Source organism: Alligator sinensis, unplaced genomic scaffold (genome assembly GCF_000455745.1).
Source record: "Alligator sinensis unplaced genomic scaffold, ASM45574v1 scaffold550_1, whole genome shotgun sequence".
NCBI lineage: Eukaryota > Metazoa > Chordata > Crocodylia > Alligatoridae > Alligator > Alligator sinensis.
Genome location: NW_005841980.1, coordinates 603141 through 630971, shown reverse-complemented (window position 1 = coordinate 630971; position 27831 = coordinate 603141). Strand labels below are relative to the sequence as shown.

At 47.4% G+C, this 27831-nt stretch overlaps 1 protein-coding gene across 4 annotated transcripts in view; it reads left to right on the top strand.

Annotated features, from left to right (window-relative positions):
- Positions 1 to 19856: 19856 nt before the first annotated feature.
- Positions 19857 to 27831, top strand: part of SGCD (sarcoglycan delta) — a 405818-nt gene continuing 397843 nt past the window's right edge. For 2 of the 4 annotated variants that reach the window (XM_025200975.1, XM_025200971.1), the window contains exon 1: positions 19918 to 19964. Coding sequence is in view for 1 of the 4 variants with exons in the window: in XM_025200974.1 (XP_025056759.1) it covers positions 19875 to 19964 (90 nt within the window). In the remaining 3 variants the exon portion in view is untranslated. Of the gene's footprint in view, positions 19965 to 27831 lie in introns of all 4 variants that reach the window. The other 2 variants (XM_006021126.2, XM_025200974.1) reach the window with 2 other exon arrangements.

Genomic DNA, 27831 nt, shown 5'->3' with positions numbered 1-27831 from the left:
TGACAAGCCTCAAAGAGGCCGTGGCAAGTCTCCAAACCATCTGTTTTATCTTGAAGGTAACCAATTTTCTTTCTCTTGTTTCCCCTTCTCTTGAAGGCAAATATTTATGTCACCATCAGCAGAGCACTTGCAGTTTTCAGAAGCTGCTGTTCGGGCAGATCAGAAATAGATTTTTGTGCCGCGCTTGCATCAGCCTTGCTCTTTGCTGATTGACCTGCAGAGGTTTCGATTGTCTTTTTTCAATCCCACCCCCCCCTTTTTCTTTCTTTAAGAAAAACATCGTAGCCAGATGAACTTCCCTGTAAGTGCTGAAATGCTCAGTGATGCTCTCTCACCCCCTCCCTGTGCCTTGCAGCATGCGGCGAGCCGAGAGGAAAGTTGCTTTGATTTAAAAGCTGGTCCTCTTACTAGCCATTACTAAGACTCATGGGTTTCTTCCCCAAAGCTGCTTCAGATTAGACTCCAGGGAGCTTGGTGCATCTTTGGGGGGATCCCAAGTTCCTCCGCAGAATGGATCGTGGTCCTTTGGGGGACTGCGTTTTTTGTCTCCGTTTGCAGATTTGCATGAAGAGGATAGAAAAAAACTGCCAGTCTGTTACTAAATTTGTTGGGGGGAGCTAATAATGGATGAGACAGAGAGGGCTGGAGTGCTATGTACCTTTTCTTCCTTCGGTGTTTGCAAAAAAAGGTCAACTCTCCGATGATGAATACATTTGGCAGTAAGGACTGGAGTCGAGAAAGAACAGGTTAGGGGCCACGGACATGAGCTGCACCTTTTTAAACTCAGCGAGACCTAAGGAGATTCATCCTAGCTCATACAAGGAGTTGGATGGGGTCAACGCAGAGCCTTCGGCTGTTCTGCGAGAGGTCAGGTGAAGTCCCAGAAACCGGGGAAAGGGCCAATATAGTGGACCTTATATTGGCCCAAGGAAAGAGCCAATATAAGGGCCCAGCTATTCAAAAAGGGAGCAAGGTAGATCCAGGGAGTTAGTGATGGGGGTTACAGAAGGGACGTGGCACAAATCATTGTACGTCATCTGTGTGCCCTTCTCTTACTGGCAAAGAGCCCTTGTGGGAGCTTTACAGCTAGTCTTTGCTGCCGGACAGAAGCAGCAGCCTCGGTACGTGGGAAAATCTGATCCACGATCAGCGAGATGCTGCCTCTAATTCATTTGAATCTGCAATCCAGAGCAAGACTCACCTGTCCTTACTTCCTGGGATCCTATCTCAGAGAGGCAAGTTCACCAGATAATTCAAAAGGCCCCATCGTCTCCACCCCAACCCTCAGCCCCCGAGGGTGGCTGCCATAGCGTATGCAGGGTAGCGTAGCATGCACTACTCAACGGAGCTGCAAGTTGCCCCCCAAACAGTGGCATGTATTATGTACGTTCATGCACGGCTCTTTAGTTACATGCATGTGTTTTCCAAGAGAAGAGTTACGGTTATTTCAAAATTGTCACACGTGGCAAAGTGTCATTAACCGTTAGAGTCTCCTACACTATATTCATTTTGCAGACTCTAAGCTCCATAGCCCAGGACATGACAGTCACAATGAGGCATAATCGTTATGCTGTTGCCAATTGCCAGACATTGTAATTTAGCAAAAATTTCCTGCGTTCACAGTCCTCTGAAGCTGGCGTGGCTCGCCTGAATTCCTCAGCGTTCACTCAATCAAGTTCAATGCGAATGTCATCGTTTTAGAATTAAGGCATTCACATCTTCCTTAATTTAGTGCCATTTATGCCCAAGCATCACGTAGCCCATGTGCTGCATAATATGAGAAATGAATGATAGAGCAGGGGCCAGAGGAAGAGAGCTCAGTCTTAACCCTGAGTGACCTTGATATGGTGGGTTTATTAGCCACACTTTCTCCTCGCTCTGTGATTAGAAAAGGATGGTTAAGGAAGTTTTAGGAAGAAGCCTCATATCGCATGAATCGGAGATATGTTAAATTACAGGCCAATGATCTGCTCCTTTGTATTCCCTGCTGGGGAGCTGGAGTTTTTATTCTTGCTCCTGCAGACAGGAGCTGAGACAACACTGGGCAAGTTACTTCCCTCCATGGCTCAGTTTCTTCCTGAGGATAATTATATTGGCTTTGCAAAGTGCTTGGGGCTCTATGGATAAGCGTGTGCTTAGAGAAGTAGGTGGTTTTGTTTGTTATGCCTCTATTTTGTGGTCTGTTTTTATCAAATGAAACGACTTAAAACACATTTTCTGATTTAAAAAAAAAAACCAACCAACTTCTTAGTAGCTGCATTTTACTTGGGGCTCTCAATTCCACATGCTGGGTTGCATAAAATCAATGAAAGACTTTGCATTTTGTTTTGTGAAAAAGAACATGCCCAGCGTGGGTGTTAAAGCTTTTACCTGGCAGAAGTACAAAGCTGGGAGGGAGCTCAAGTGTCATCCTGCTCAGGACAGGACCTTCCTTCCCACCTCCCATACAAGCTGGCGACTTGTGAGATTTACAGTGACTCTTTGCTGTTCTTCTTTTCCCTGCGATTTGACTTTATTTACCCTTTGTGCAATGCGTGCAAGTGCTTGGCTCGACAGCACTTTTCTACTTGGGGGTCCTTTGAATCCTTGAGCAGGAAGGGGAGAGAAACATAAATGCAGACAGATTTATCACCGTCTCATTTAATAAAGATGTCAACAAATAAATGCACATTTGGCAAGGAAATAAATATCAAATAGGGGCGAAGCAGACAGTCGAGTAGGCTGCAAGGAATTAACATGAAGTGTTAGGGCTTGACGGGCTATAAAATGCAATGGTACCTCGGAGACATTTGCGGGTGATTTACCCGAGGTGTGCGTCCGGAGCACGGAGCGGGGCAGCCCAAGCCGGATGGGAGGAAACGGGCTCTGGATGAGCCTGTGTTCCCGCAGACGGAAACGGTTTGTAAACTGACATTTAAAGCGAGTGGCGTCCGACGGCGTTGGGATTGTTCTCCGAAACGAGGGGTGCCGCAATGGCGGGGTGCATCACTTCGAAGCAAGGTGACCCGCTCAGATCTACAAACCGACTCTGTGCATCGAGATCGCTGGCTCCGTCTCCGCATCCTCCTCGTACGGCCTCCATCGCTGCAGGGATCCGAGTGCCTTGCGTTTTTGATGTTTTTATCCTCCTGAGATGAGGTAGGAGAGTGCCGTTATCTCCAAGCTGCAGATGGGGAGCGGAGGGAAGCTGAATGATTTGCTCAAGATCAAACGAGAGGTTTGAGGTGGGGCAGGCAAATGAACCTCGCCTCTTGGGCAACTCCGTCTGGCCTTCAATACGCCCCACGTCTTCTTCCTAACCAACCACCCCTCCGTCCAGCCAGCCAGGCTCCCTGGCCAGCCACCCCACTCTGAGGTCTGCTGCTTTCCTCGGGTCTCTCTGGTCTTCTGCTGCTCCATGAGTTTCTACCGCCCTGCACTGTGCTCCTCTCTGCAAGTCCCTCCCCTGGTTTCTCCATCCCTTTGCTTAGGCTCTGTGCATCTCTCTCCTGGTCTCCAGCCTCTCTCGCATTGCAGGTACCTCTGCCCAGCTCTCTGGTCTTCCTCTTCTGTTTCTGAAGGCTTTCTGGTCCTCCTCGGGGCATTAGAGTAGACTCCCTTTTGTGGCGGCTGCATGGAAACGTGGCCCGATCGTGCTAATTGCTCTCCCTTTTCATTCTGGGTTCTTGCATTTAGTGGGATTGAGCCTTACTCGGTTCAACCCCTGTTGCTTCCTCCCTTGCCCTGCCACGCTTAGCTAGGAAGTTTCTCCCGAGGTTTGATTTAAATGTGCGTTGCTGCAGTTGAAACCCATCCTGTCCCTTGTGCCAAGGCAGAATGATGTTCCCCTCGTGCTGATCTTAAAACCTCTAAGAGTTCATGGCCTTGGGCCAAACGTATTTCCTCTTCAGAGCCATGCCACCTGCTGCAATAAAACAACGGACACCCGGGTGCAAGTCCGCTCTGCCGCTAGGGCAAGTCGCTTCCCCCTTCTGTGTCTCGGTTTCCCTATCTTTAAAATGGGGAAACCCCAGCCTCCCTTGTGAAGGGCTTTGAGAATCAGCTCACAAAAGGCACCAGATGAGAGCAAGGATCTCTTTATTATCCCACCTGCCAATTCTGTTGTTAGTACTGTTCTGTGGTTTATTTTACTAATGGGATCACCAATTAATATAATTTAATTTTACAACCCCAGTGCACGTTTCCATCATGTAGTAAAAAAAAAAAGATTCAGGGAACTGTCCTGGTTTCTGATGAGATGCAACGGCTAGCAAATAGGAGATGAGACTGAAGTAAGAGTAAGAGTGGAGTGAGTTTTTGCAGAATAAGTCCTGATGGGGATTTTTTTTACTATCATTAATTTTCCCTGAGCCTGAGGAAGGGGGTGTGCACCCGAAAACTTGCAGAAAAAGGTAATTTTTTTTGCAGTGTCTTAGTTGGTCTAATAAAAGATATCATTTCTGAACCAAGAGTTTTAGAGGTTTGCATTTCTTTTTGCAGAATAAGCCATAATCTCTGCTCACCATCTCTCTGGCCCTCGGGAAGCTGGCATTTCTATGGGCACCGGAACATGGGTCTATGAATAAACAGATGACGTCCGTGAGTTTCCAGCGTTGTCAATCCAGCACTTTTGCAAGCACTGAATTCATGCGAGAGGCATTGTACAAAATATTCCAGTGCTGAAAATATACCAGCTCTGACTAAGCTTGTGTTTTGGAGGGGAAATGAAAGGGGGGGATGATTAACAAGCAGCATTGCTGAAAAGGGGACCACGATCGCTTCGTAGGATGTAGCCGCTCGGTGCAACCTTGCTCTTGGTTCTGCTGCAACTAGGCCAACTCCGGAGATGCTTCCTCCTAGGAGGAAGCACCCCCATGCCTGTCTGCAAAATACAGGACTGAGAGCAGATTAAGATTGATGTCAAAATATTTAATGGAGGGGCCGTGTTGCTGATAAAGAAACAGTCATCTTTTTTCTCTTGGTGGAGTCAATTAGATAGCAATCCTTCCCGCCCCAGACACCTACTGGAACGTTTCGTTCGCATGAGAATGAATCGTTGGCGGCGCTGGCTGAGACTGGAAAGGTTAATGGAGATTTTGGTTGGCAATCGCTGCTGATGAAGACTTCTCATTGTTTTGTTTTTAAGATATGTAAATTGCATTGGGGGGGAAAAAAAGATCTGTGCACGAGGGTTAATCCGTTTTATTTCTGTCACCAGCACGGTGACACTCATTACTTTGGGCTTGCAAATGAGATTTGCAGAAAAAGATCTTGGTCTGGAAAAGTTGCCGAGAGTGCGGTAGCCAGGAATGGATGGGGTTGTGTGCGACCGGGGGGATTAGCTGCGGCATGGAGAAAATACCCTCCTCCCTTGGGTCGGGAAGGTTGGGCAGTGCTTAATCCATCGCAACCTGACCTGTACACTCAGGCACTTGGCGCTGTGGTCTACAGCAAAGAATCTGCTCCCCGACACAGTGAACAGTTTTCAGTGCAGAAACCTCCCATATGATGATCAGCAAAAAGGACTAGGTGTGTGGACAGACTTGTGTGCGAGCAGAGGACTCGGGGCCGTGCTAACCTGGCGATGCTGTCTCCGTTTGGGGCCTCTGCATGCTGCATGGGAGCAGGCGTGGGAAGCATGCAGGTGGGCTCGGAGGAGAAGGGCTTTGCCCCGGAGAGCTTGCAGTGTGCACAGTCGGTAGGACGTGGCAGGTGGTTGATAAGGGAGAGGGAAAGCAAGGACTGAAGTAGCTCTAGCCCTTACCTGCCAGGGGTCCTTTTACTCAAACCTGCTAAATGCTGGAAATGCCACCGTCTCCTGGTGATGCAATGACAGACGGTGCTGCACCAGCCACCGGCTTCCTCCCGGCTGCGACCTGTGCTCAGCCTGAGCAAAATAACCTCGGGCACCTGCCCTGCGTGCTGCTACGAGACTGCTTCTTCCTTTTCCCGTTTCCCCCAAGTACCCGTAGGCCAGACTGCTGGTCCTGTTGAAAAAGGAGGCATGGTTTCAATTGTCATGGTTATCTTTCCTTTCCGTGGTCTGCTTACCTCTTTCCCCAGCTAAAACAGATCAGGTGCTTAACGGAGGAAGCCCTCCATAGCCAGTCCTTTTTGTGTACTAGCCTAATTGCCGATGCGACAGCTCTGGGAATAGTGTTTCTTAATTGCTCTTTAAGGAGCTGCAAGGAGCACTGTTTTGTAAGGTTTAACCAAAGGAGACGTACTGTGGATTTTGATTTTAATCTGCTGTAATGGAGTGGGAGATTAAAAACAAATGATATAGCACCAAGTCTCAATGCTATAGCGCCGAGTCTTCAGCGGGGCTTTGCATTCGCCCCAAACGTCCCTGTGCTGACATGGGGGTTTTACCCCGTTCTGTACCCCTGGGTTTTCTGGCTACAATAGTCCTTTCACTGTGGGCAAGGACATTTTAGAGACTGGGTGATGGACTAGATACCCCCCCAGGCATTTTCCGTCTCCGATGTCACTAACTCCATTTAGGAATTAAACCTCTTTTTCAAATCGTGCCTCTTCAGAAACACCTGTTTCAGCTCTGTTAAAGAAGCCCAATGTCCATTATTTAACAGGTGTGACTTTAGTGTGGTGTTGATAAATACCCAGAAACCAGAGAGCAGATATTTCATGGGAAGTGTAGGCAAAAACTCTGATATTTTCCTGCAAGATTCATTGCAATTTCTTCCTTTTCAGAGGGCTGCTCCTTGCTCCATCAGTGGGATGGCAAATTGTCTCCTAATGGCAGCAATGAATTCACTAGACATACACTTAAACCTTGACAATTACTGGCTTTTGCTATTTTTTTTTAAGCCTCGAATCGCATTAATCACATAACGGAGGAAAAGCATACGACCTTTTTTGTATCAATCTTAGGAAGAGCCCGCAAGCGAAGAAGCTGGCTGCGGGCGGTTGAACCGAAAACGCCTGCGAAACATGACGGGTCCTGGAGGTGAAAACTAGAGCTCCCGAGTCGGGAACCAGAGCCTCGGACAGGGTGTCACCAGCGCATCCCCTCCCACCGTGTGCTAAAGGGCACTGCTAGCTTTAACGAGATGACTTTCCACCCACGTTCCCAGGCTCGCATCCCTTGCAAGCAGGAGAAGTTTCCAAGTGAAAAGCACGAGGCCTCTGCTTGTCTCTTTTCAAATCCTGCTTCCCAGCTCACCTGTCCCAGGCACATATCTGGAGAAGACCAGGCTGGTGGGGAGTGCAGGTTTCCCTGCTCGCGACTAGCAAAGTTCGTGCACAACTTAGCATCTTGCCCTTTCTCTCTGCCCCTAGCTGCTTGTGCATCTCATTCCCCTGGTACGTGGTTGAGGCTCCTTGTACCGGGATTGTCTTTTTTCTTCTTAATATGCTTGAACAGAAGCCGATGCAGCGGTGTCTGACCTCACTGGCTTTTAGGCACCCCAACGATACAAACCTTCACCATCAATGCACCCGCGGTGAATATTAGGTACGTACTGAAATACCTTGCTGAATCCGGGATTCTTTTGGACGAAGCAGCGGTTTTTTTTAGTGCTGGCTAATTTATTTATTTATTTAAAAACAAATCTCAAACTCTGCTTTTAAGAGAGGCAGCATGGTTTTTTGGACTGGTGCATTTGCTCTTTTTGGATTGGTGCGAATCTGACCTGATAAAAACACGTTGGCAGGGAGGAACTCTGCATGTTTGAAGCCAGCCGGCATGATTTAACAGGAGGGTGGTAGTCAGCTCTCTTTCCCTTCAGCCTTAAAAGCCCTGACTCTGTCCGAGGGACTGGTAAGACGGGGAGAGCCCCCTCATTATACAGCAATGTTTCAGACCTGGGTGGCAAGTGCATGGTGATAAAGATGTCCCCAAGACTGGAGTGTCTGGTGCTTTATCCGTCTACTCCTGCCATTCGGAGAATTTCAGTCCCACCAGGCAATCGTTTTGCATTAGGATCTGCTGGGGAGGCCTGGAGGATGAAGCAGAGACGGATGAAAGCAACAGGCTGGATGCAACAGTGAATGAATGGGAATCAATTCGATAACTGAATGGGCAGTGAAACGTGGGTGATCCAGATATGGGCTTTAGACTTTAAGCGTAGCTCCGTAACATGCTCTGGTTCTCACTTCCCATTAAACCAAGAGCCCCCTCTTCCCTGTCAAGTTGAAGTTCCTCTTGAATAAACTCAGCCTAACCAAAGCCTTGAAAGGGCTCCCACCAAATGCGTGTGCTTCCCATTTCATGTGCTGATATGCCTATATACTGAGCATGGGGATTACAAAGGAGCAGGCGATGAGAAGGGAAACCGGAGATCACAAAACCACTGGCCAGGGCTCTTTAAACGTTCCTGGCTGGCGTCTCCCTTTCTAGGTCAGTGTTGCTGTGGGTCCCCGTCCTTCCATGTTATGGATAATAAAAAAAAGAAATTTGCTGGGCAGACTAGATTAGAGAAACACTAGATTTGGGAGATCTGAGATTAACCGTGTCCCAGAAAATTGCTTCACAACTGTTGCTAGAGAGTGGTAGTATTTGTTTTATTTTGAGTCATTTAGCCCTTTTGACCATGGTGCCTGGCAGGTAGTTTCTTATAGGAGGAGGAAGCAACTTGAAGTCCAGGATTTTTTTTCTTTAATGCATTTGAGATACAAAGAAAGTACAGAGAGGCCTGGTTCGGCGAATGCAGTAGGAATCAAACAACAGAAGATAATTTCCCTTGTCACAGTCCACATCTTTCCAGCCAGCATCCTACCTAAAAGCCCTTTGTCTTAGTCATATTGCAAATTGCTACTCTGATTTGTCTCCGAGGCTTCCTTGCTGCCTTGTCTGTACGCTGCTGTGATAATACTGCCCCTTGTGTCGTACGAGTACAGCTTCATCGAATAATACGAGGCCCCCTGTATTTGTAGTCAGGCCTCCGGAAAACCCATCAAACCAGTAGCTGGGAGGTGAGGGTAGAGAAATTCAGACTCGACTTAAGGAATGTGCTTTTAATGGAGGGGGTAATTAAGTGTTGGGCCTGTCTTGCCAAAACACCCGATAGGATCGGTTTCCTCTCTAAGGTGGGTGCAGCATCACGACCTTGGAGATCATCATCGATGATCGCTGCGCTCCTATCATGCTTTAAAACCCATGCATCTCTGAAGGTCGAATCCCATGAATCTCTGTCCCTGAGCTCAGTGCCCTGTTTATTTTGGACCTTCGTGAAGGCTTGTAGGGCGTGCAGCCCCAATCTGCTGGCTCGGGGCAAACATATTGTGGACCCACGGCTACACCTGCTCCCTGGTTTCTTTGTATGTGAGCAGAGGGGAGCGCACAGCCCCTTCTCCAGCCGGCGGTGACCCTTTAACCCACCATCCTTCCCCCCCGTGGAAGATTTTGAACATGCTCTGTAGGATGATATGAAGCTTTGCTTATTGGGCAGTCAATGATGGAGCCACCGTTAGGCTCCTCTGGCTATAGATTCCCTTTTGGAGCCTGGGGGAGAATGGGAGATGTACTGACACCACCCAAGTCAATGAAAAACACCTTGGGTTGCAAGCCAGGAGAAGCATAAAGGCAGGTGTTCCTGAGCAGAGACAGCCCAGTGTGATGAGTCCCTGGTTATTTATTCCACTCTTTGCATTGCCAGGGCTGCCATGAGTCTCTGTGCGGCTGACCTTGAGGGTTGTAATGTGTGTGCAGTTGGGTCTCGGGTGTATCAGCAGCCCTGCCGTGCGCTCCAGTCTTTTCAGCTACGTGTGCCATCCTGGACCCTGTCTTCCCTGGCATCGCACAAATCCTCCGCTGCCTTTTTGGGAGTGGCTGGGGGTCAGCTACATCTGCCCTAGAGAATTTGCTCTCTACACTGACACACAGACCATTAGCCTAACCGAGTCTTGTGAAAATGGTTAAACCCCGAAGATCTGCCATGTTGGCAAGTTTAACTTCTGAAGAGGAGTTCCTGGATGATTTTTTTGTTTTAGTTTTGAATGAATTATTGCTGTCCTTTCTCCTCCCCTGCCAGTAGTGACAGCCAAGGAGAGTCTGAAAAAGAATCGAGGTGGAAGGACCCACATCTCAACACCCATTTAGCATTTATGAATCAAGTGGTTGCAAAAGCCAATTGGGAACTCATTTCCTTTGATTGCTCTTGTTCATCCACTGGCAGCCAGCTTTGCAGAAGCAGATGTGCCTCTGTATTCAGATGCACCCTCTGCCTGAAGAAGGGCGTTTGTACCTGCAAACTTGCAAAGAAGAATTTTACCAACTCCTTTAGTTGGTCTAATAAAGGATATAACATTTACCCAAAGGACCTCGCCTGCCTCTGTATTTGAACTGCAGCTTAAATTCTGCTCCAGGCTGCTTGGTTGGGTGTGCCAGTATCATAGTGTTCCCCATGCTGATTCCATCATGGAAGCTTCTGCATCTCTTTGCAATGTTGCAAAGTGGTACAGAGGCAAAGATGCTGCATAGGCAGATCTTGCGGTCCAGGAGACGACTCTGGTGCTTCAAGCTGTCTTGGCCAAAGCATTGGGTACTGGATTGCTACTATTTATACACAACTACACAACTCAAAAGACAAAGAGTTGACCACAAAGGCTTGTCCTCAAGCTGACTGGTCCCACCAAGTTCACTTTCAAAAGCCTTTTCTCCCTAGCTTTCTTTGGAGAAGGGAATCCTCCTTTCCTTTATCCAGATCCTTGCTCTCCTATCGCATCGTTTTCCTAGTAGTCAGTCATCCCTGGCAGGGCCTGATTCTTCTTCACTGAGCTGCCAGTCAGTGACTGACCCAGCTAGCTGCATCCAAGCGGGCTTGTCTTCCTTAAAGCATAATTTTTACACACGTGTTGCAGAAACTGATGGGTAAAAACATCACAACTGAAAAAGCTGTTACATCCAAATACCTGAGCAACATGCTTAGCCATGTTGATTTTATTGCCCATTCAAACTGAGTGACAGACTGCTGAAATGCTAATAAATCTGATGCCTTTTCATTGCAGCACAGTGCAGTGTCAGGGGCTGCTTTTCAATGGTTTGTCAGTACGGTCTGCAAGTCTGTGTGCCTAGTTTTCTGGGAAGCTTTTTGTTTGTGCATTTATTTTTTTGGGCACCTGGCTGTTTCTGCACATCCGAACACAGATGCAGATGTCCAAACTGCATTTGTATGTGCATATTGGGATAGCTGGGCACTCAGCTGCAGTGCCTATTTGTGCAAATAACAAGGCTGGACACCTGCCTCAGCATTTCTGCATATGAAGGATTGGAGATGACAAAATGTATCTGAGCAAAAGCCTTCAGTACTAGAAGTGAAGCTGGCATGGGTTTATGGGCAGGGGTAAGAGAGTCACTTGGAGATGACTCTTGACAGCTTGATCCTTTGCTGTAAGATTCACATCTAACACTTTGGGGTTTAACGTTCTGCTGGATACAGCGGCTATATTGCCATCTGCACAAAAATATGGTATCCAGCTGAGGGGAGTAGCAAGACGAAAACCATGAACAGAGGAAGCTTGACGTTTCCTTATTACAATGCAGGTCTTTTGGATCTGCACGTTACTAGCTCTAGCTGGAGCTTTTCTTTCAGGATGAGACGCGGACAATGATCACCTGTTCACTTGCCACGCAATTGAAACATACTGTTTATTGACATACAGCCTCATCTGTATCCCAGATATGCCTGAATGCCACCTTTGCTCTTTTTTTAATTTTTCCTGGGAGCAAGGTCCAAATTATGCCCAGCTGCCTGTAGTCTCTAGAGGCGTGTGAGGTGCCTTCAAGGGTCAGTCTAACCCTGGAGGAACGTCCATGGATGATGGATATATGAGCAGGTGAGCAGCTTTGCAATACCAGAGCAGTTGAAAGCAACTAGACATGGATCAAGCATTATGGCTTATGAGCCTGCCTTGTAGAAACATGGGTTTAGATGACAAGCATGGAGATGTATTTTGTATGAACCTAGCTTTGCAGAAGGGACCTGGAGAAGTAGTCTACAGGGCTCGCTTACACCTCTTCTAGTCCAAGGGCTGTTTGGGTGTAACTGAGGGCTGAGTTTGCCTTCCATCAATAAGCTCCAAGCTCCTAGTAGATGCATTTTTGCATCCTAATAGGCGCTTTGCAGTGATGGCCATGCACCAGATCACGTCTCACTTGCACTAGCAGAATCAAGGCTGTTGTGGTTGGTAATGTGGACAGGATAATGCACTTGGCTTCCCATCACCTAAACATCCATGCTATTATGGGGAATTTTTCTGTAATGCATCTTAATTGTGCAGTCTGCCTTGCGGATGATAAATGTTAAACCCCTCCAGTTACAGAGCGCAGAGCACTTCCTTGCCAGATTCCCATTTTTCCCTTGTGACTTATCTTCCTCTCTTCGGAGGTTGGGCTCAGTGACATAGGCTCCTATCTTTGATCTCGTTATTTATCCTGTTGGTTGACTTTGAAATGTCCTTTTAACTTTTTAAAAAAGTGGATTAGGGAGAGAGCTTTTTGGAGGGCTTAAAAGCCTGTATGCAGAAGATGATTTCTGCAACCCGATATGGATTACCATTGTTACTCGGTGTGAACGTGGCAGCTTTCCAGCTCCTCTGCCAGGAGTGATCTAAAAGCTTTTCTTTTATTGTGTCTTGGGGCTGGCTTTAAAAAGCCTTCAGAATCCTAATTCTTATCTCCAGTCAGTTGGCATCGAGAGGCCAGAGCTGTTGCATCTGATGTCTGATATCACCGATAACCTATAAATGATGCATTTGGGATCTCAGCTTGTGCATGTTCAATCACTGAGCTAATTGAGAACACGGAGCACTGTGGCTCATCGCATCCCTGTTATCTCTGTGATATCTCACTCTTCAGGCTAGTTTCCAGGCTCATTGTTTAGGGCTTGGGATGCCCTCTTCTTTCTGGAGTCCTGGCATCTGCCAAGCCAGATCTGGAGCGAGCAAGAGCAGCAGACTGGAAAGGCCAGTCTCTGGAGTCTTGTTATCTGCTGATGCACAGTAATAGCATAGTCTGCATGCTGCTCATGATTTTATTTAATAGAGTTTCCTAGGGTGTATTTTAGGATTCATTTAAAAATACATTGGCGATGATAAGGGCAAGAAGATGAGATGAAGCCAAAACTCTCTTTTTAAAGCAGACCTCTAACTCTCTTTACCCACCCTGCAACTAGGCATTTAAGAGGGGTTTTTCACCACTTGCAATCATTTTAAACATTCCTCCCGAAAAAGGAATCCATGGGCGTTGGGTTGGGTTTGTTGCCCAATGCTGAAGCGAGTTAACTGGAGGAATTAAACCCATTGAATTAACATTGGTTAGTGCAAAGCTAAAGGTTTGACAAGGAACATATGTGGGAAATGTTGGCTGTGCTTACATTACTGTTTCTTATTTTGACCATTTATTAAAAGCCTGGCCTTCTTGAACCAGGTATATCTCTTCCTTAGGAATATATTTATTTATAGCTTTTCAGCAGTGGCCATCCCTGTAGCGTGTCAGCCCCTGCCTCTGCTGTGTGGAAGCATTAGGTGTAGGTTAGATATTAGGAAAACTTTCTCATGAGGAGGGTGGTGAAAAACTGGGACAGGTTCCCCAGGGAGGGGGTGCAGTCTCCATCCTTGGAGGTGTTGAAGACCCAGGTAGACAAAGCCTTGGCTGGGATGATGTAGTTGGGGCTGGTCCTGCTTGGAGCAGGGGGCTGGACCAGATATGACCTCCTGAGCTCCCTTCCACCCTCATTTTCTATGACCCTATGAACTGAGAAATGCATTGTGCTTGTCTCGGGAGGTGTGCAGCAGAGGTTGGACTATAACCCAGTTTTCTCGGGTCCCAAAACAGCGCTCTGTAGAAAGACCATCCTTCCATCCATGGACAGGACTGGCTCAAATGCACAGTTCACTAATGTGCACCTGGGAGTACTGGACATTTAAGACCAGCATGCTGCAAACACGTTGCTCCCGTGCAATCAGTAGGTGTGCTCAGCACGCCACAGGATCTGTCCATTGAAACTCTGTCTGTCTTTGAATGTTCTGCTCTGATTCCTTACGAGACTGGAGTTTTATTCCTGAGTATCTTCTACTGCCATGAGAAACTTGAGGAAAGACCAAAACGTGTTCAGCTATTGACCATCATGTCCACCAAGTCCAGTAAAAAAAAAAAGTCCTTGAAGATCAAAAGCGATGCATATTGCAAACCAGCCAGTCCAACCCCATGAACATCTCCTATCCCAAATTCCCATGACCGCCCACGACACAGCTGCTGATACAGTTAAAATGTTTCCCCCTATTCTTTCTTTTTCTTTCTCCTCCGGCACCAGGGCTCAGGTCTTTGGCAAGACTCTCAAGAGCAGGATGCTGTTTGTTTTATGAGATTTGACAAAGTTCAGTCAGGAGTCAATAGTTTGCCAAAAGCTAAATGATAAATCTAGTAAGCTGCATATCCTTTACTCCTTTTCTTTTTCTTTCTTTTTTTTTTTTCTTCATTGGGATTTTGAGTTACTGACAGCAGAGCAAATGAGGTATGTCTGGTGAAGAATGAAGGTTTCAGTTACGTACATAGCTTTACTCACTGTCTCAACTTAATCATGCATGACTTCCTGAATAATAGCAGGAGTGCTGCGAAGCCATTGTGTCCTACGTGCAAAATTTGCAGATCTTATTTTTTGCTCACTCGCCGAGAATTGTCTAGCTTGGGTTATAAATTTGAATTTCTGTGATGAGCAACAACAGTTCTCATTGCAGGGCATGCACTTGCTTAAAACACATGAGGCTGGGACTAGCCAAAGGGAGAGAGATGCCTATACTTCACAGGGAGTTTGGTGCCAAATCCCTTTAGGTGCCTTTAAGATGCTCATCCTGAACGAACAAACAAAAAAAGAAATCAAAGAACAAAAAAGAAGATCTGAGATGGGTTAATGAATTCCCCAATTTCCTCCTGGCTCCTCCTGCTCTGGGCCTCCCCAGCTCACTAGCACTCGTTTTCTAGTCATAATGTAGTCTGTGTTCGATGGATTAAAAACTATCTACCTGACAGGTCTCCAAAAATGAATAACACACGGGAAATGAACACGGGATGGTGTGGAATTACCATCCTGTGTGGCTGTTTCAAATGGGAGCCTGCAGTGACCTGGAAACCTGGAGCCACTCCAGAGGACCTGAAAGACCCTCGTGTTGTCCTAGGGAGAAACAGGACGGTCCAGGTAAGTGGTAGTACACCAGTTATTTAGGCACAGTCATGACAAAGCTGATACGGGATTCGGCTGATAAAGGATTAAAGAGTAGTATCAATTCTGCACTCATCCAGCATGGTTTTCTGGAAACTAGGTCTTGTCAAACCAACCTGATTTCATTATTGGATGAGATTACAAGTTTGGTTGGTAAAGTGAATTATGTGGATGCAACATGTTTAGACTTTTTAAGGTGTTTGACTTAATGTTGAATGGCATTTTGATTTACAATTAGCACTATTCAATAGCAATGGAGCATATGCTAAATGGATTAAGAGGTAGGTAAATGATAGATTTCGACAAGTAATTGTCAATGGAAAATCAACCCTGAATGGGGAGTTATCTTCTGGTGGTGTTCAGGGAGCCCACTGCTTTGCATTGTTTTCATCAAAGAACTGGAAGAAAACATGAAATGACAGCTGATAAAATTTGCAGACCGTATAAAGATTGGCGTGGTAAATGATACTGCGGATCTGAATCCCTTCATAAACTGACCCCGTCAAACAACGTGCCTTTGAGACCACCAAAGGCATAGTCCCAGGCCTATAAACAAGGAACGCGGGCCATATTTTGCAGTGCCACAAAGGGCATGATGAAATATTTTGCAGGAAGGTGCTTTCACTTCTGTACACAGCATTTGTGAGAGCGGTTTTGAAGTGCTCCTTGGAGCTTTGTGATCTGTAATAGCATGTAAAGTCAGGCTAGGTGATCCGTCAGTCTCTTCAGGCCTAAAACTCTATGAGACTACAGTTATATTAGACCTCATCTTTATTAACCAAAAAAAAAAAAACCCAACCAAACACCTGTTTTTGAGCAGAAGTCTCCCCTCCTCTACACACGCATGTTGTTAGCTCCCTTGCATGACAGTTGTTATCCATACATTTTTAATGTTTTAATCTGGAAAACTCATTGACATTTTGTTTTGAAACACACGGTGCTGTGCAGCGATGAAGTTCATTTGTTCCTGTAGCGGCACCATCTGGGGTCCGTATGGTGGGGGAAAGATAAGAGTCAGCCTCGGGGTGTTCTTCCAGCTCCGGACCGTGTCTCGGAGATTTTTACAGGGTTGCGTGGCTTGCACAGGATGAAGGCTAGCGGGGTCCTGTCTTGCACGCGCGTGTTTCTTTAGGCTTTGTGGACTGCACACTGCAATCTCTTGGGAGTGAGGGGAATGGGATGCAGGTAAATGATCTCCAGGAACTGCATGGAGGATCCCCTGTGCATACCTCTGTAGCTGGGGAACGTCTCACTTCTCCCTCCATCCCTTCCATGAACCCCAAAGAGCATCCAGCGAAGAATTTCAACGCTCACCTCGTCCTGTGCAGGATACAGGATAGGGGTGCTGCTCGTGAGCTGACCGAAAACCATCAAGCACAAGCTGAGCAGAGGGAAAACATTTAGGAAACAAACTGGCTGCAGCGCCAGGTAGCTTAAAGGGAAGAGGGACAAGAAATCATTACAAATATGAAGAACACCAGATAGCAGTTCCTAATGAGGAGCATCCAGTGGATTTCCCATGGGGATAGGACCATGTATTGCTTATATTCTGCTTCAGCCCTGTTTTGAAGGCTGATGCGTGGTGCCTTATCCTTGGACTAGGAGCACATCTCTCCCCACACAGCTCAGAAATGAATTGCTTGAGCTGAAGAATCAGAATCTGCCATTTCTCTGCTTCAAAAATCTCCTTGGCACATGTCCAGTTTGCATTAGCTGTCATTTTAGGGCTTAAGCTCACTGCCTGGTGCATCCCGAGGTAGGTCCTGGTTTGCAAAGGCTCCCAACTTGTAGCCTCTTCTAGTGGTTTCTTGTGCCCATGCACAGCTGTTGCAGATCAGTGGTGCCTGCTGGTTAGGACTGGAGTCGGTTTGGAGTACAAAACCTGTCAAACTGGAGTGCAGAAACCGTCAAATCGGTGGCCACAGCATCGCAGGAATTCAATCACTGCAATTATGGGTGGCAGGCAGCACACACTCCAGGTCCATTGTGTAGAAATGGAGGTGGGGGGGAGCTGTGCAGGGGAGCTCTTAAATTCTAAAGTGAGACTATAATTAGCTGTAATGGTACCCAGCGTAACTTCACTGCTATAATTCTCAGCAGGGAAACAATTATATTGCGGCAGTATAACCAGACAGACACGCTGTAAATACAAAACATCCTTTGGAAATATATGCTTCATATTCTAAATACATCCAGAATCAAGGCAAACAATGCCTTGCTAATCGGCATTCAAGGCAGAGGCGCTGTTTTATTTATTTATTTCTGTCGTCCCTGCTCTGCTCTCAGACCGATATGAAGCTGCCACCTTAGATGATATGTTAATGGAGGGCAATGCTGCGCTGGCCCTTGTGGTGCCTCGGCATGGCTGGGTCCGTGCAAGGGGATGCTTCTAGGAGCTCAGACTGAACTCAACCCCTCTGAAGCAAAGGGCAAGCTTGAGTTCCTGCAAGCCAGCTCTGCCCAGGCTGCGGTCATCTTGCACACCTCTCTGGAGCAGAGCTCCATGCACCGTAAATGTGGGTCTTGCCAGCATATCTCCACTTGTTATTTAAACTGTACAAAGTTTAGGGTCTACTGATACGCTGCCGGACCCAGGAAAAGCAGAGGTGCTCCAGCTGAAGCCCTTGAGGTATGAATGAGGGGCAGGTTTTCTGGGACAGCTCCTGGGCTCTGGAGTTCACTGCCCGTTTTGGCCTGTAATAGCCGATGACCTTCGGGGCATGTTTCTTCTCTTCCTTTTCTCTGGGCATTTGAATATGGGTATGCTGTCACTCAAGTAGGGGACGCGTGGTCAGTAACTTTATGATATTACCCTTGAGACATGCTAAACTATGTCACGTGTGCCCAGGATGCACTGCATTGCATTGCATCTAATCTATCTATCTATCTATCTAATCTATCTAGACAATACTTTTAGTATCTTCATAAATCTAAATATGTGCGTGGGATCTAGTGCAAGCATGGGGCTGAGAGCTGCTGGAAGGGGCATTTTTCCTTGAGTTGACCCCCTTCTCTAGCCCTGCTGCTTGAGGAGGGGTGATTTAGGAAGGTATGGACTGCCAAATTTTCTTCGGTCATGCCCACGTGAAAATGAACTGCATCTGGCTAATTGGCACCACCACACAGTGACTTGAGGGCACCACTAAGTGCAGCAAGTTGACCCTGGAAACATGGCTTTGGTTTCTCTCCTCTCTGCTCTGGGTCCACAACTGAAGATGGACAAACCCAATTCTGGAAAAGTCCCTTTATAGTCTGGAAGTTGAGGATGTTCTATAAAAAAAAACAAAAAAAAAAGTTTCTGAAAATCAGTGAAACGGGAATGGGAAATGAGACTCTTTCAATAGGGGTGTTTTGAACCATTCAGTATTTTTCCAGAGGGGTGGGAGTCTCTATTAAATCCTGGAGAATGGTTCAGAAAAAGAAGCAGAGAGGCTTTCATTTCCTATTGAATGTTATAAGTCTTTTCCACAAGGTGATTTTGAGCAGGCCTATATGGGCCAGCCTCAAATGGCAGGGGTCCAAACACACTAATGCATGGTTTGGGCTTGAGACTGGCTGCAGCATCTCCCATCAGTCCTGTTCTCATTGAAGCCAGTGGGAATTTTGCTATTGATTTCAACAGGAACAGCACACGGGCCCTAGGGTTTAAGGGCGTCAAGGTGAGTTAAGATAAAAGCTATGAGAACGAACATGTTGTAGGCAAAGAGGGTGGTAGCACAATGGGGGCCAGAGCAGATAACGTGGTGGACCCTTTGGACAACGGGTTGTCTGCAAATGGAAGGAGCTGGGGCCTCTTTCAGTGCTGTGCTCCAAACAGGGTAGGGTTTTGCTGTAGCTCCAGTTCATTTTGGGAGTGGAATACAGCTCTGGAGCTCTTGGCTTTGGGTGAGGAAATCAGAGTTGTAGCACTACCCATAGGTTTTCATGCATCACTTGAATTCTCCTTATAATCTGCAAATAATGGCTAGTCCTACTACACAAAAGAGAGCTCAGACCAGCACTGCTGTACAGCTATAATGTTACTTCTGCCTAATGCCAGACTTATGATAGGATGTCCACATGCTTCTTGCTCGCATGCTGCTGATAGAGTGGAAATCCATGATCCATTCGACATAGCTACTATTAACCTATCCCCTTTTGCTAAACCGGGAGGGAGCAGCGTGCATGGGCCTCTGCACTTAAGTTGGTCTAGAGTGATGCCTTGTGCCCTCTTTTAGCTTTTGCTTGCACTTGCCCTGAAGCTCAATGAGCTCAGACCTGCTACACAAACGTGCAAGGCCAAGGTCATGGGGGTATATATGTGTGCGTGCAGAGAAATAGTGTCCATACAAACAAACGTGTGTGTGTGTGTACATATATATGCCTGCATTCATGTTCATGTGCACACACATGCATAAACATAAGTCTGCTCATTTGCATATAAAGGCTCAATGAATCTAAACAGAATGGGCTACACATGTCTTATTGTATATGTAATCAGACCTTTTTTTTCTTTAATGATCTGATTTGCTTTTTACTAGAAGAGGAAGACCCAAACAGTGTGGAGGGGGTAGAGGAAAAGAAGCCATTGTCTTTGTTTGGCCTCTATATATATATATATACACACACACACACACACACTCTTTGCAGCACACAAAACATGACTCACTAGCAGCAGGTGTCCCGCTGTTATGTTAGGCAGATTAGCAATGGCAGGGAGGGGACTGCTTTCCATGTATGGCAACCCTGGGGGAAGCTAAAAATAGTTTGCAGACTTCCAGCAAAGTAAAAGTAGTTGCAGGCTTTAGGAGAAGTCTGCTTCTAAAGGTAAGGAACAGAGCTGATCTTTTTAATCTTCTCTTTTTTTTTCCCCCCCCAATGTGAAGTTTGCCTTGAACGATGGGCAAATGTTAACTGGGTAGAGGCTGTGAGTTTGGAATTAGAAACAGTTGCTCTCTGTTTGTGTTCATGAAAACAGGGTGTGCAATGATCAGTTAATGGAAATCAGTGTAATTCGGGGGCGATCGCAGCTGAAGCAGAGACAACAGAGGAAGATGTGCTCAGTTAGAAATAGTCCCTTGTTGCTGTGATAGGTTTTGGGTTTTTTTTTAAACTTGTGTGAGCATTTAAAAGGTACAGTCACCGAATGCAAATCTGCCGTGGATGACAGCCGAGAAATCACTTCCAGTTCCACCCCCTGTGACACCAGCTCCAGCCAGATGAGTTGCTGGAAACGTGTTGCAATGATGGGATGTGCAAAGGGGCTGAATTGCTTGTATATCAGACTGGTACGCTGCAGGAAACGCTGTGCATGCTCTGTGGAAAGGTAGTGAGCCATGAATGCTCAGACTGGCTTGTAAATGCCAGAGTACCTATAGGTATATAGAGACAGGTAGGGAGTCAGTGGAATGGTGGAAAAAAAGTTGTTGTAGAGAGGATGCTTGGAATTAATATAATCTTATATAATATATATAAACTATATTATATATAAAGTATTATATGATATTGTATTGTATTATAAGCCTGAGGAAACTGGGTTTTATATGGGAAGCATACATAAGCATTTTGTATGCATATTAGACACTACATCCTAGCAGAAAGGGGCAATTTATTACATTGGGACTAGTCGTCAGTGCCAGGCATTGCAGGATCAGGGTCTCGGATGGGATACTGCTGGGCCCCCATCATTTTTCGGTGTCATTAAGGTGGCTTTATTAACCCTTCTCTCTCTCCCAACACAAAGGTTTCTCATCTAATCTGTGTATTTCCATTGCTGTTGATGTAGGGTGGGAAAGCAGCTGAAGGCAGTGAGGCAAAATGTGAGCCTCAACTGCACTTTTCCTTCCTTTTGCCATTGTGGCTGGCACGACTTCCAGCTTGTCCCTTCATTGACTGCATAGACATTCGGGCTGGAAGGGACCTCGGAAGATCATCGGGTCCTACCCCCTGGGCAGGAAGTCAGCTGGGGTCACAGGATCCCAGCCAGATAAATGTCCAAATGTTTCTTGAAAGCGTCCAGAGTCAGTGCTTGCATCACTTCTTGGGGGGGGTCTCTTCCAGGCCTTGGGGGCTCGGACAGTAAAGAAGTTTTTCCTTATGTCCAGCCTGAAACGGTCTTGCAGGAGTTTGTGACTGTTGGACCTTGTCATCCCCTGGGGTGCCCTGGTGAACAGGTTAGACAGCAACCACCTTCCTTGAGAAGGGAACTTGAGATTCTCCATCTCCGGGGCCGCGTCCCAGGCTGGAGTCTGCTGTGATTGATCCGAATCAAGCTGCAAGGTCCGAATCCAAGTCCGCCCTACAGAGGGGTTTCCCTAGGGCAGCTAGGGCACTGGTGTCTAGGAACCAAATAGCTGCCCTACAACCAAGTATTGCTTAAAGTAACATTTGAAGACAAGGCATCAGTCTATACCTGTATCTGACTTTTTTTTTTCAGACTTATTGTTCCCTGGATCTGGGGAAAAAGTCAGCTGGGCTCTTTGCCTCTTTAGCATGCTTTTGATCTCTTTTTGGCCAACAGCCGCTGGAGAGCTGTGTTGCTTGGACTTGGAGAGATGTCTACCATCTTGTCATTGCTTCTACAGCGTTTGCTGGAAGGCTGCTTATCTATAATTATCGTACTACTTCCCTTTTCCCCATAGGCCTGCATTAAAAAGAACAGGGCGATTCATAAAGGGAAGTCCTGTAACCCACTGTTACCAGAGCTTCACCTCCCTGACGGGTCGCGGTGTTCATGAAATTAATTTCCTCTCAGTATTGTGAGATTATTACATGGCATTTCCACATCCATCACAATTAATGTAGCTGAGGCACCGACATGCTGGGCTCTGCAGAGCCTAAGTCGAGTTTCAGGGCTTTGATTTGGACCTTGCTGTTTCTTTCATGGGAATGACAAGATACTTGGGTGGAATGAATTACTTCTGATTTTTTAAATTTTTTATGGTGGTTTAACTGATGTTCGAGACTATTTGTGGGGGGAATGCAAACCAGCCTGTCTGGCAAAACAGCACTGGAAGACTCAGTGATCTCGGAGGGTGTGTGTGTGTGTGTGCATTCGTACATGCACGAATGTGAATACACACCCACACTTGCATGCATACGTCCCACACTTGCATGCATACGTGTCAAAGAAACCTGCTCTCTTGTCTTTGGCTGCCTTGTCTGCAGTGTGCAAGGAGCGTCCTGTTTGCACGCTGGTGGCTTTAGCAAATGTTTCGTCCGAGGAGACGCAGAGGTGCAGGGCGTTGCTTTGATTAATGCTCAGCTTCTGCGCCTTGAGATCCTGCAATGGGCCCTGAGTGCTGAGATCAGCTGGGCACTGAATTGGATTGGGACTGAACCCAGAGTTCAATTGTTCCTTTATCTTTCTTGGTTGAAGGGGGGATTAGGAGCCTCTTCAGCCTGCATCTTCCCCTTGGTTGGCCTGCTTGGCCTGGGGTAGGGTGCAGGGTGCAGCTGTTGCTCTTTGGACCCATGCTCAAGGGACTGATGGAGAGGAATGGGCCTGGGTCCTGGCGGGAGCGGGGAAATGAGCAGAGTGTTTTCCCAGGTGGTAAGAAGAAGGGACCAGGGATGGCCTCGTGGCTGGACATCCCTCCTGAGCCTGCTCTTGCAGGGGCTTGAGTAGAGGGGCAGACGGTCGTGCTGCCCCGACTCGGAGGGTAGAGTTCCTCTTGTAGAAGGGACGGTTGGTCTCGTCTTAGCAAGGCCGATGACCTGGGTGCTATTCTGTTCTGGTCAAGCAGCTGGATGTGCCACGGGCCCAGTATAACCCTGGGCCAGCCACGTTGAATCTCTGGGCCTCTGTTCCTAGTCCGTGCATTGGGGACAGCCAGTCTTCCTTTCTGTTGAGATTGCAAGCTCCTTGGGGTTTCCATCAACTGTGTCTGCATGGTGTCCAGCTCAGTAGGGCCTTGATTGTGGGTGTGAACTTGAGGCGGTAACTACACTAATGACAACCATACTCAGGGCTGAGCCGAATGCTCACGTCTACTCATCAAAACCAAGGGAAAACCCAGACAAAAATGACACAAGAAACAGATGGGCAGGATGTAAAAATGTGCTTTTTGTGCATACTTTTTGTAGAGGGGCTCATGGTAGTAAGTAATCACTTTCTGTTTGTAAAATTAAAATTCATTCCCAGTGTCATCCCCAAGGGACTAAATAAACCGTGCTCGTTTTGCACCTACGACTAGTCCCATGACTACGGTGGATTTGCATATGTGACTCAGTTGAGGAGGTTTTGCAAACCGTGATTGCAGAAATATTTCTCCTATCAAATCTAAAGTTTGGAAGTGGCAGAAGTTAATATCCCCTTCTCCAGGCATTACTGAAAACGAGATGCTCTCCTGTATATTTGATCGTAAGCAGGGCTTGACTACATGCTGGCAATGCCAAAGGAGCAAGGTAAGCCAGTGTAGCTTTGTTAGAAGCCAGGGATTGATGTAAAACCAAGAGAGAACCCTATTTGGCACCACTGAACATTTGCTGTGGTTGCCAGTCTACATACTACCGCGTAATAATTGCTTTCTTCCCCGATAAACCGCTGTATCGATCAGGATAACGAGAAGGAATGAGGTGGCAGCGCATTCGAAGCACGCTCCGTAATTCCAGTGGTCGCAGCTGACGTACACGTGTTTGGTTTTTGTCCTCTGCTGAGCAAGGGGGACTGGACAGCCGGCGGTTTAATTTCATTTTCCCCTCTTCCTGGAAATAAACTGGTACGTGCAGTCTCACGTGCATGCTTCCTCCAGGTGCCAAAATCTAATGCGGAGCAGTCCCACAAAGCCTGACCTGGTTGTGTTCAGCACCGATTTAATCTGGCAGCTTCTGTATAGGAGCCGTTGAGAGAATAGCATTCTAGGATGTCGAAGCAAAAGCTTAAGCAATGAGAGGACATTTTAATAGTGGCATGCTGAATAATCAATTCCATTTGAGGGCACCGATCAATACTATCTCTGCGATGTTTGAATAACCGTTTAAAGCAAGCCGCAGAGGCTCAGGGTAGCATCAAGAAAATGATGGGAAGGAGTTGTTCTTGACTGTAGCGCATGGTATTTTTGACTCGCATTGAGTGGACGCGTGGTTTATTTGGAATGAGCAAGAATAAATTCTGCCTTGGGTTTGCTGATCCTCGCAATAATAGCTCGTGATATAACAGCTGAACCCAAACCATACAAAACCGAGCTGGGAGGAAGAAGCTCCTGCACTGGTTGCAGCAAGCGGTGTTATGACTAGGGGGTAGTTACTCTCCAGGGCACGTCTTTTGAACGGTCATCTATTTTGCAGTCTCAGTGGGATACCTCGGCTCAGGTCGGTGGGTTGTCCGTCATTTCATTCTTCCGCTCGATTACATTCAGGAGCAATGCAAAGTGCTACCAACACTGGTGATCCTATGACGAGGCTTGAGCAGTCGGGTGGGTCTTTAAGGGCTCCTGGAGTCGAATCATTTCATTAGAACTGGGTTTTATTTAAATATTTTAAATGAGATTAACTATATGACACCATTGGGAAAAAAAAAAAAATCAAATGAAGTGGATTATCTACACAAAAGTCAAGTGTCTACCCCTCCTGTTTCCGGAGGAATGGCTGAAAACAGTCCCCCCAACGATTCAACAGTCAGAAAGCAGAGATGCAAAACCTCTTGTTGATGATGATGATTATTTTTTTTAACAATTTGTGATTTATTTATTTTTTTAAGCCGTTCGTACTATTTTTGTGGGCCTGGCTCATGATTTGGGAATGTCTGGGGGTGGCAAAGCAGATGTAGTGTCTGTTTAGAACCAGAAGCAGAGGGAAAGGCTGGGTTATTTCTTAACTTCAAAAGGAGTGAACCTTAGCTCCCCGCTTGCAGCAGCAAAGCGCCGTGTGTGTGGTCAGCGTGACAAAATCTAGACCAATTTAACGTCCCAGCGAGTCTCAGCAGGCAGCCGCAGCACCGCGGTCTGCCTTAACCAGCACGTCGAAACACTCGGGGTTGGCGGCACCAGCTGTCGCTGTCACTGACCCCGTAACATTAAACGATGTCGCGGCATTTGTGGCACGGTTCACGTGGCCGAGCATCGGTTTTGAGGCGGAGGCTACATTTCACGGCTCCCCTAGACTGGGGCTTCGTTTGGGGCATGGTGGCTACATTTGGGAAGCACGCGGTGCTTGTAGTTTAATCTTTGTACTGCGTTGCATTTCCCCCTTTTATATCTCATTGGAGAAATCGGTGACTTCAGTTCACCACTCTTTTATACCAAGACGTGTCCTGAGGGTCAGGCTGCCTCCTCGCTTTGGCTTGAGCTCGCTCAGAAACTTATTTGCTCCCGTGCCATCTAGAGCTTGCGTTTCCCAGTAGCTAAACTGGATGAGATAAAAATAAAAACCTGTTTTTTTAGTTATTAGTACGAGTTCAGTGACACGATCAGCAGGAGGAAGGCAACAGTCATGAGGCTTCAGGTGAGAGCTTGGAAACAACAACTAAAAAAGAAATCCAAAAGCCTTGGAGTGAAATCCTTTCTTGACATAACTTTCCGGAAGTCAGTGAAATTATCCCAGCAGAAGATACGGCTGTTTGATATGATGTAGGGGTAATGCTTTTTCTTTTTGGGGGGGATTAATCAGACTCCTGACTTCTTCTCTTCCCCTCCCCTCCTCCGGCTATCGCCTGTTTGGGGTGGAGGGAGAGGATGTTAGGAGGCAACGTACTTACGGATATTTTAGAAATTCCTGCGTGGCAAATCTAGATGCGAAGCACCGCGAAGCTGAGCAAACGCGTGCGAACGTAACATCCGGAGCAAAATCCAGGCGGCGTGCGTTGCATTGCTCAGCGCACGGTTACGATGCGGAGTCTCAGCCCACGCTCCTGGCCAAGTCCGAGCAACCCTTCTTGCCGGCAGGGGTTTTGGACATGCAGGAGATTGGTGTCTCTATGAGGCCAGGACTGAAAATTGAATTTGTGCTTTGGAAAGAGGAGGGGGAAGAGAAGCTTTGTTGATCGACCATTTGTTTCTTTATTTCGTTTGCCGTCCTCTGCTGGCCTCTGTTCATTCAAATCAAAGCCAAGCCAGGCAGCCAGCGGTACAATGACGATCCCCTAAGAATTCATCACGGGCATTTTCTATGCCGCGAATGGTTATCTCAGTCTCTCTGCTACCACGGCAGCTGTTAGATGAATTAGATTTCAGAAGAAGCAGTCCCTTTTATTTGTGGATCCTCTTTCCTTCCAAGTTGCCCAAATCCCGCTGTTTAAAACAAACACGCTTTTTGGCTGGAGAGGGGGGAATCGAAGGGGGGAAAGCAGGCTGGTGAGATGAATCGTGTCATCTCGCCAGTTGTTCTCCTGCATTTAATAGCAGGGAAGTGGCTTCAGCCGGGGCACCGATCCCGCAGGCCGGTGGTCGGCTGAAACCGCCATGCGCTACATCAGAAACCTTTGGACGCTTGTCTTGGTGGGATCCTTTGACCTCAGCTGCCTTCCTGCCCTTTGGGACCTAACAATCTTGTAAGGTCCCTTCCAGCCCGAGTGTCTATGAAGTTGATGACTTCAGTGGGAATTTTTGGGTGGGGTGAGAGCTCTCTGAGACGTATGAGAAGTTCATATTTCTCAGAGGAAAAGGCAAAAGAGACAAGAGGGGAGTGATATTTTAGGGCCTCGGAGAAATGCATCCACTCTGCTGTAGGGGAAAGACAAGATTTTTGCATTATAGCACGGAAAACACGTGGCTGCTTTTAAAAAAATTTTTGAAGTGAAAAAAAATCAGAGTTTCTACCTACCCTACTCCCTAAATATAAAGAGTTAAAGGCAAATGTTGGTGTGGGTTTAGGCATGTGGACTGCTCTGTAATTGCTAATGGACTGTATCCACACCCCGCCTCAGGGAAGCATCCTCCACCCGGTGCAGGAAGCGACCTGAACATTGGGAGAAGAGAAGGTCCAGGTTTGTAAAAAGGGGTTTAGACCCCGAGGATGCAAACGGGGGCCGAGCAGGATTTTCCCAAACAAGGAGAACTCGGCTGCTCCTTGCTTTTGAAAACCCTGTGGCATCCTTCTCTGCATCCCTCAGCACCTCTGGTCATGAGGGATTTTTCTTCTCCCCTCCCCGCCAAGGAGACACGGGGTCTGTGGCTGAGTTGAGACTCAAACAGGAGTTCTCCAGCCGCACGTGACCACGACCTCCTCGAGGGCCCTCGAAAGCACCGTGAAAGCTGGGCCCAAAACTAGGACGCCAATAACTCCAGGATCACCCTCGGGGCTGCTGGCAGGTCACCTAGAAAGGCCCACAGGTTGGCAGGTGAGCCACATCTGCACGGTCTGACTTTGAATCTGTTATACGTCAGATTTGCTGTGGCCCCTAGTTCCACGGTGCCCGCTCACCCGTATCGCGGAGGTTGACGGGGCGAGTGACTCGGGTCCCACCCGGGGTTACTTCCCCCAACTCTCTCCCTTGCAGCCTCAAGGCTGGCGTTGGAGGCCGTGTCCCTCGCCCCACGCTCGGTAGCGCCCGGTGCCCCTTTCCTCCACACCTGCCCGCTTCCCCCCAGCTCTCAACCCCCTGCGCTTTGCAACCCGTGCCCGGAGGGGAGAGGCGGGCAGGCTGCGGGAGCGGTCCGGCGCTGCGACGCGGGAGGAGGTGGGAGATGTCCCCGCGCCGGAGCCGGGCGGCAGCAGCTGGCTCCTGCAGTGGGAGGCGGAGGTGGAGGCGGGCGCG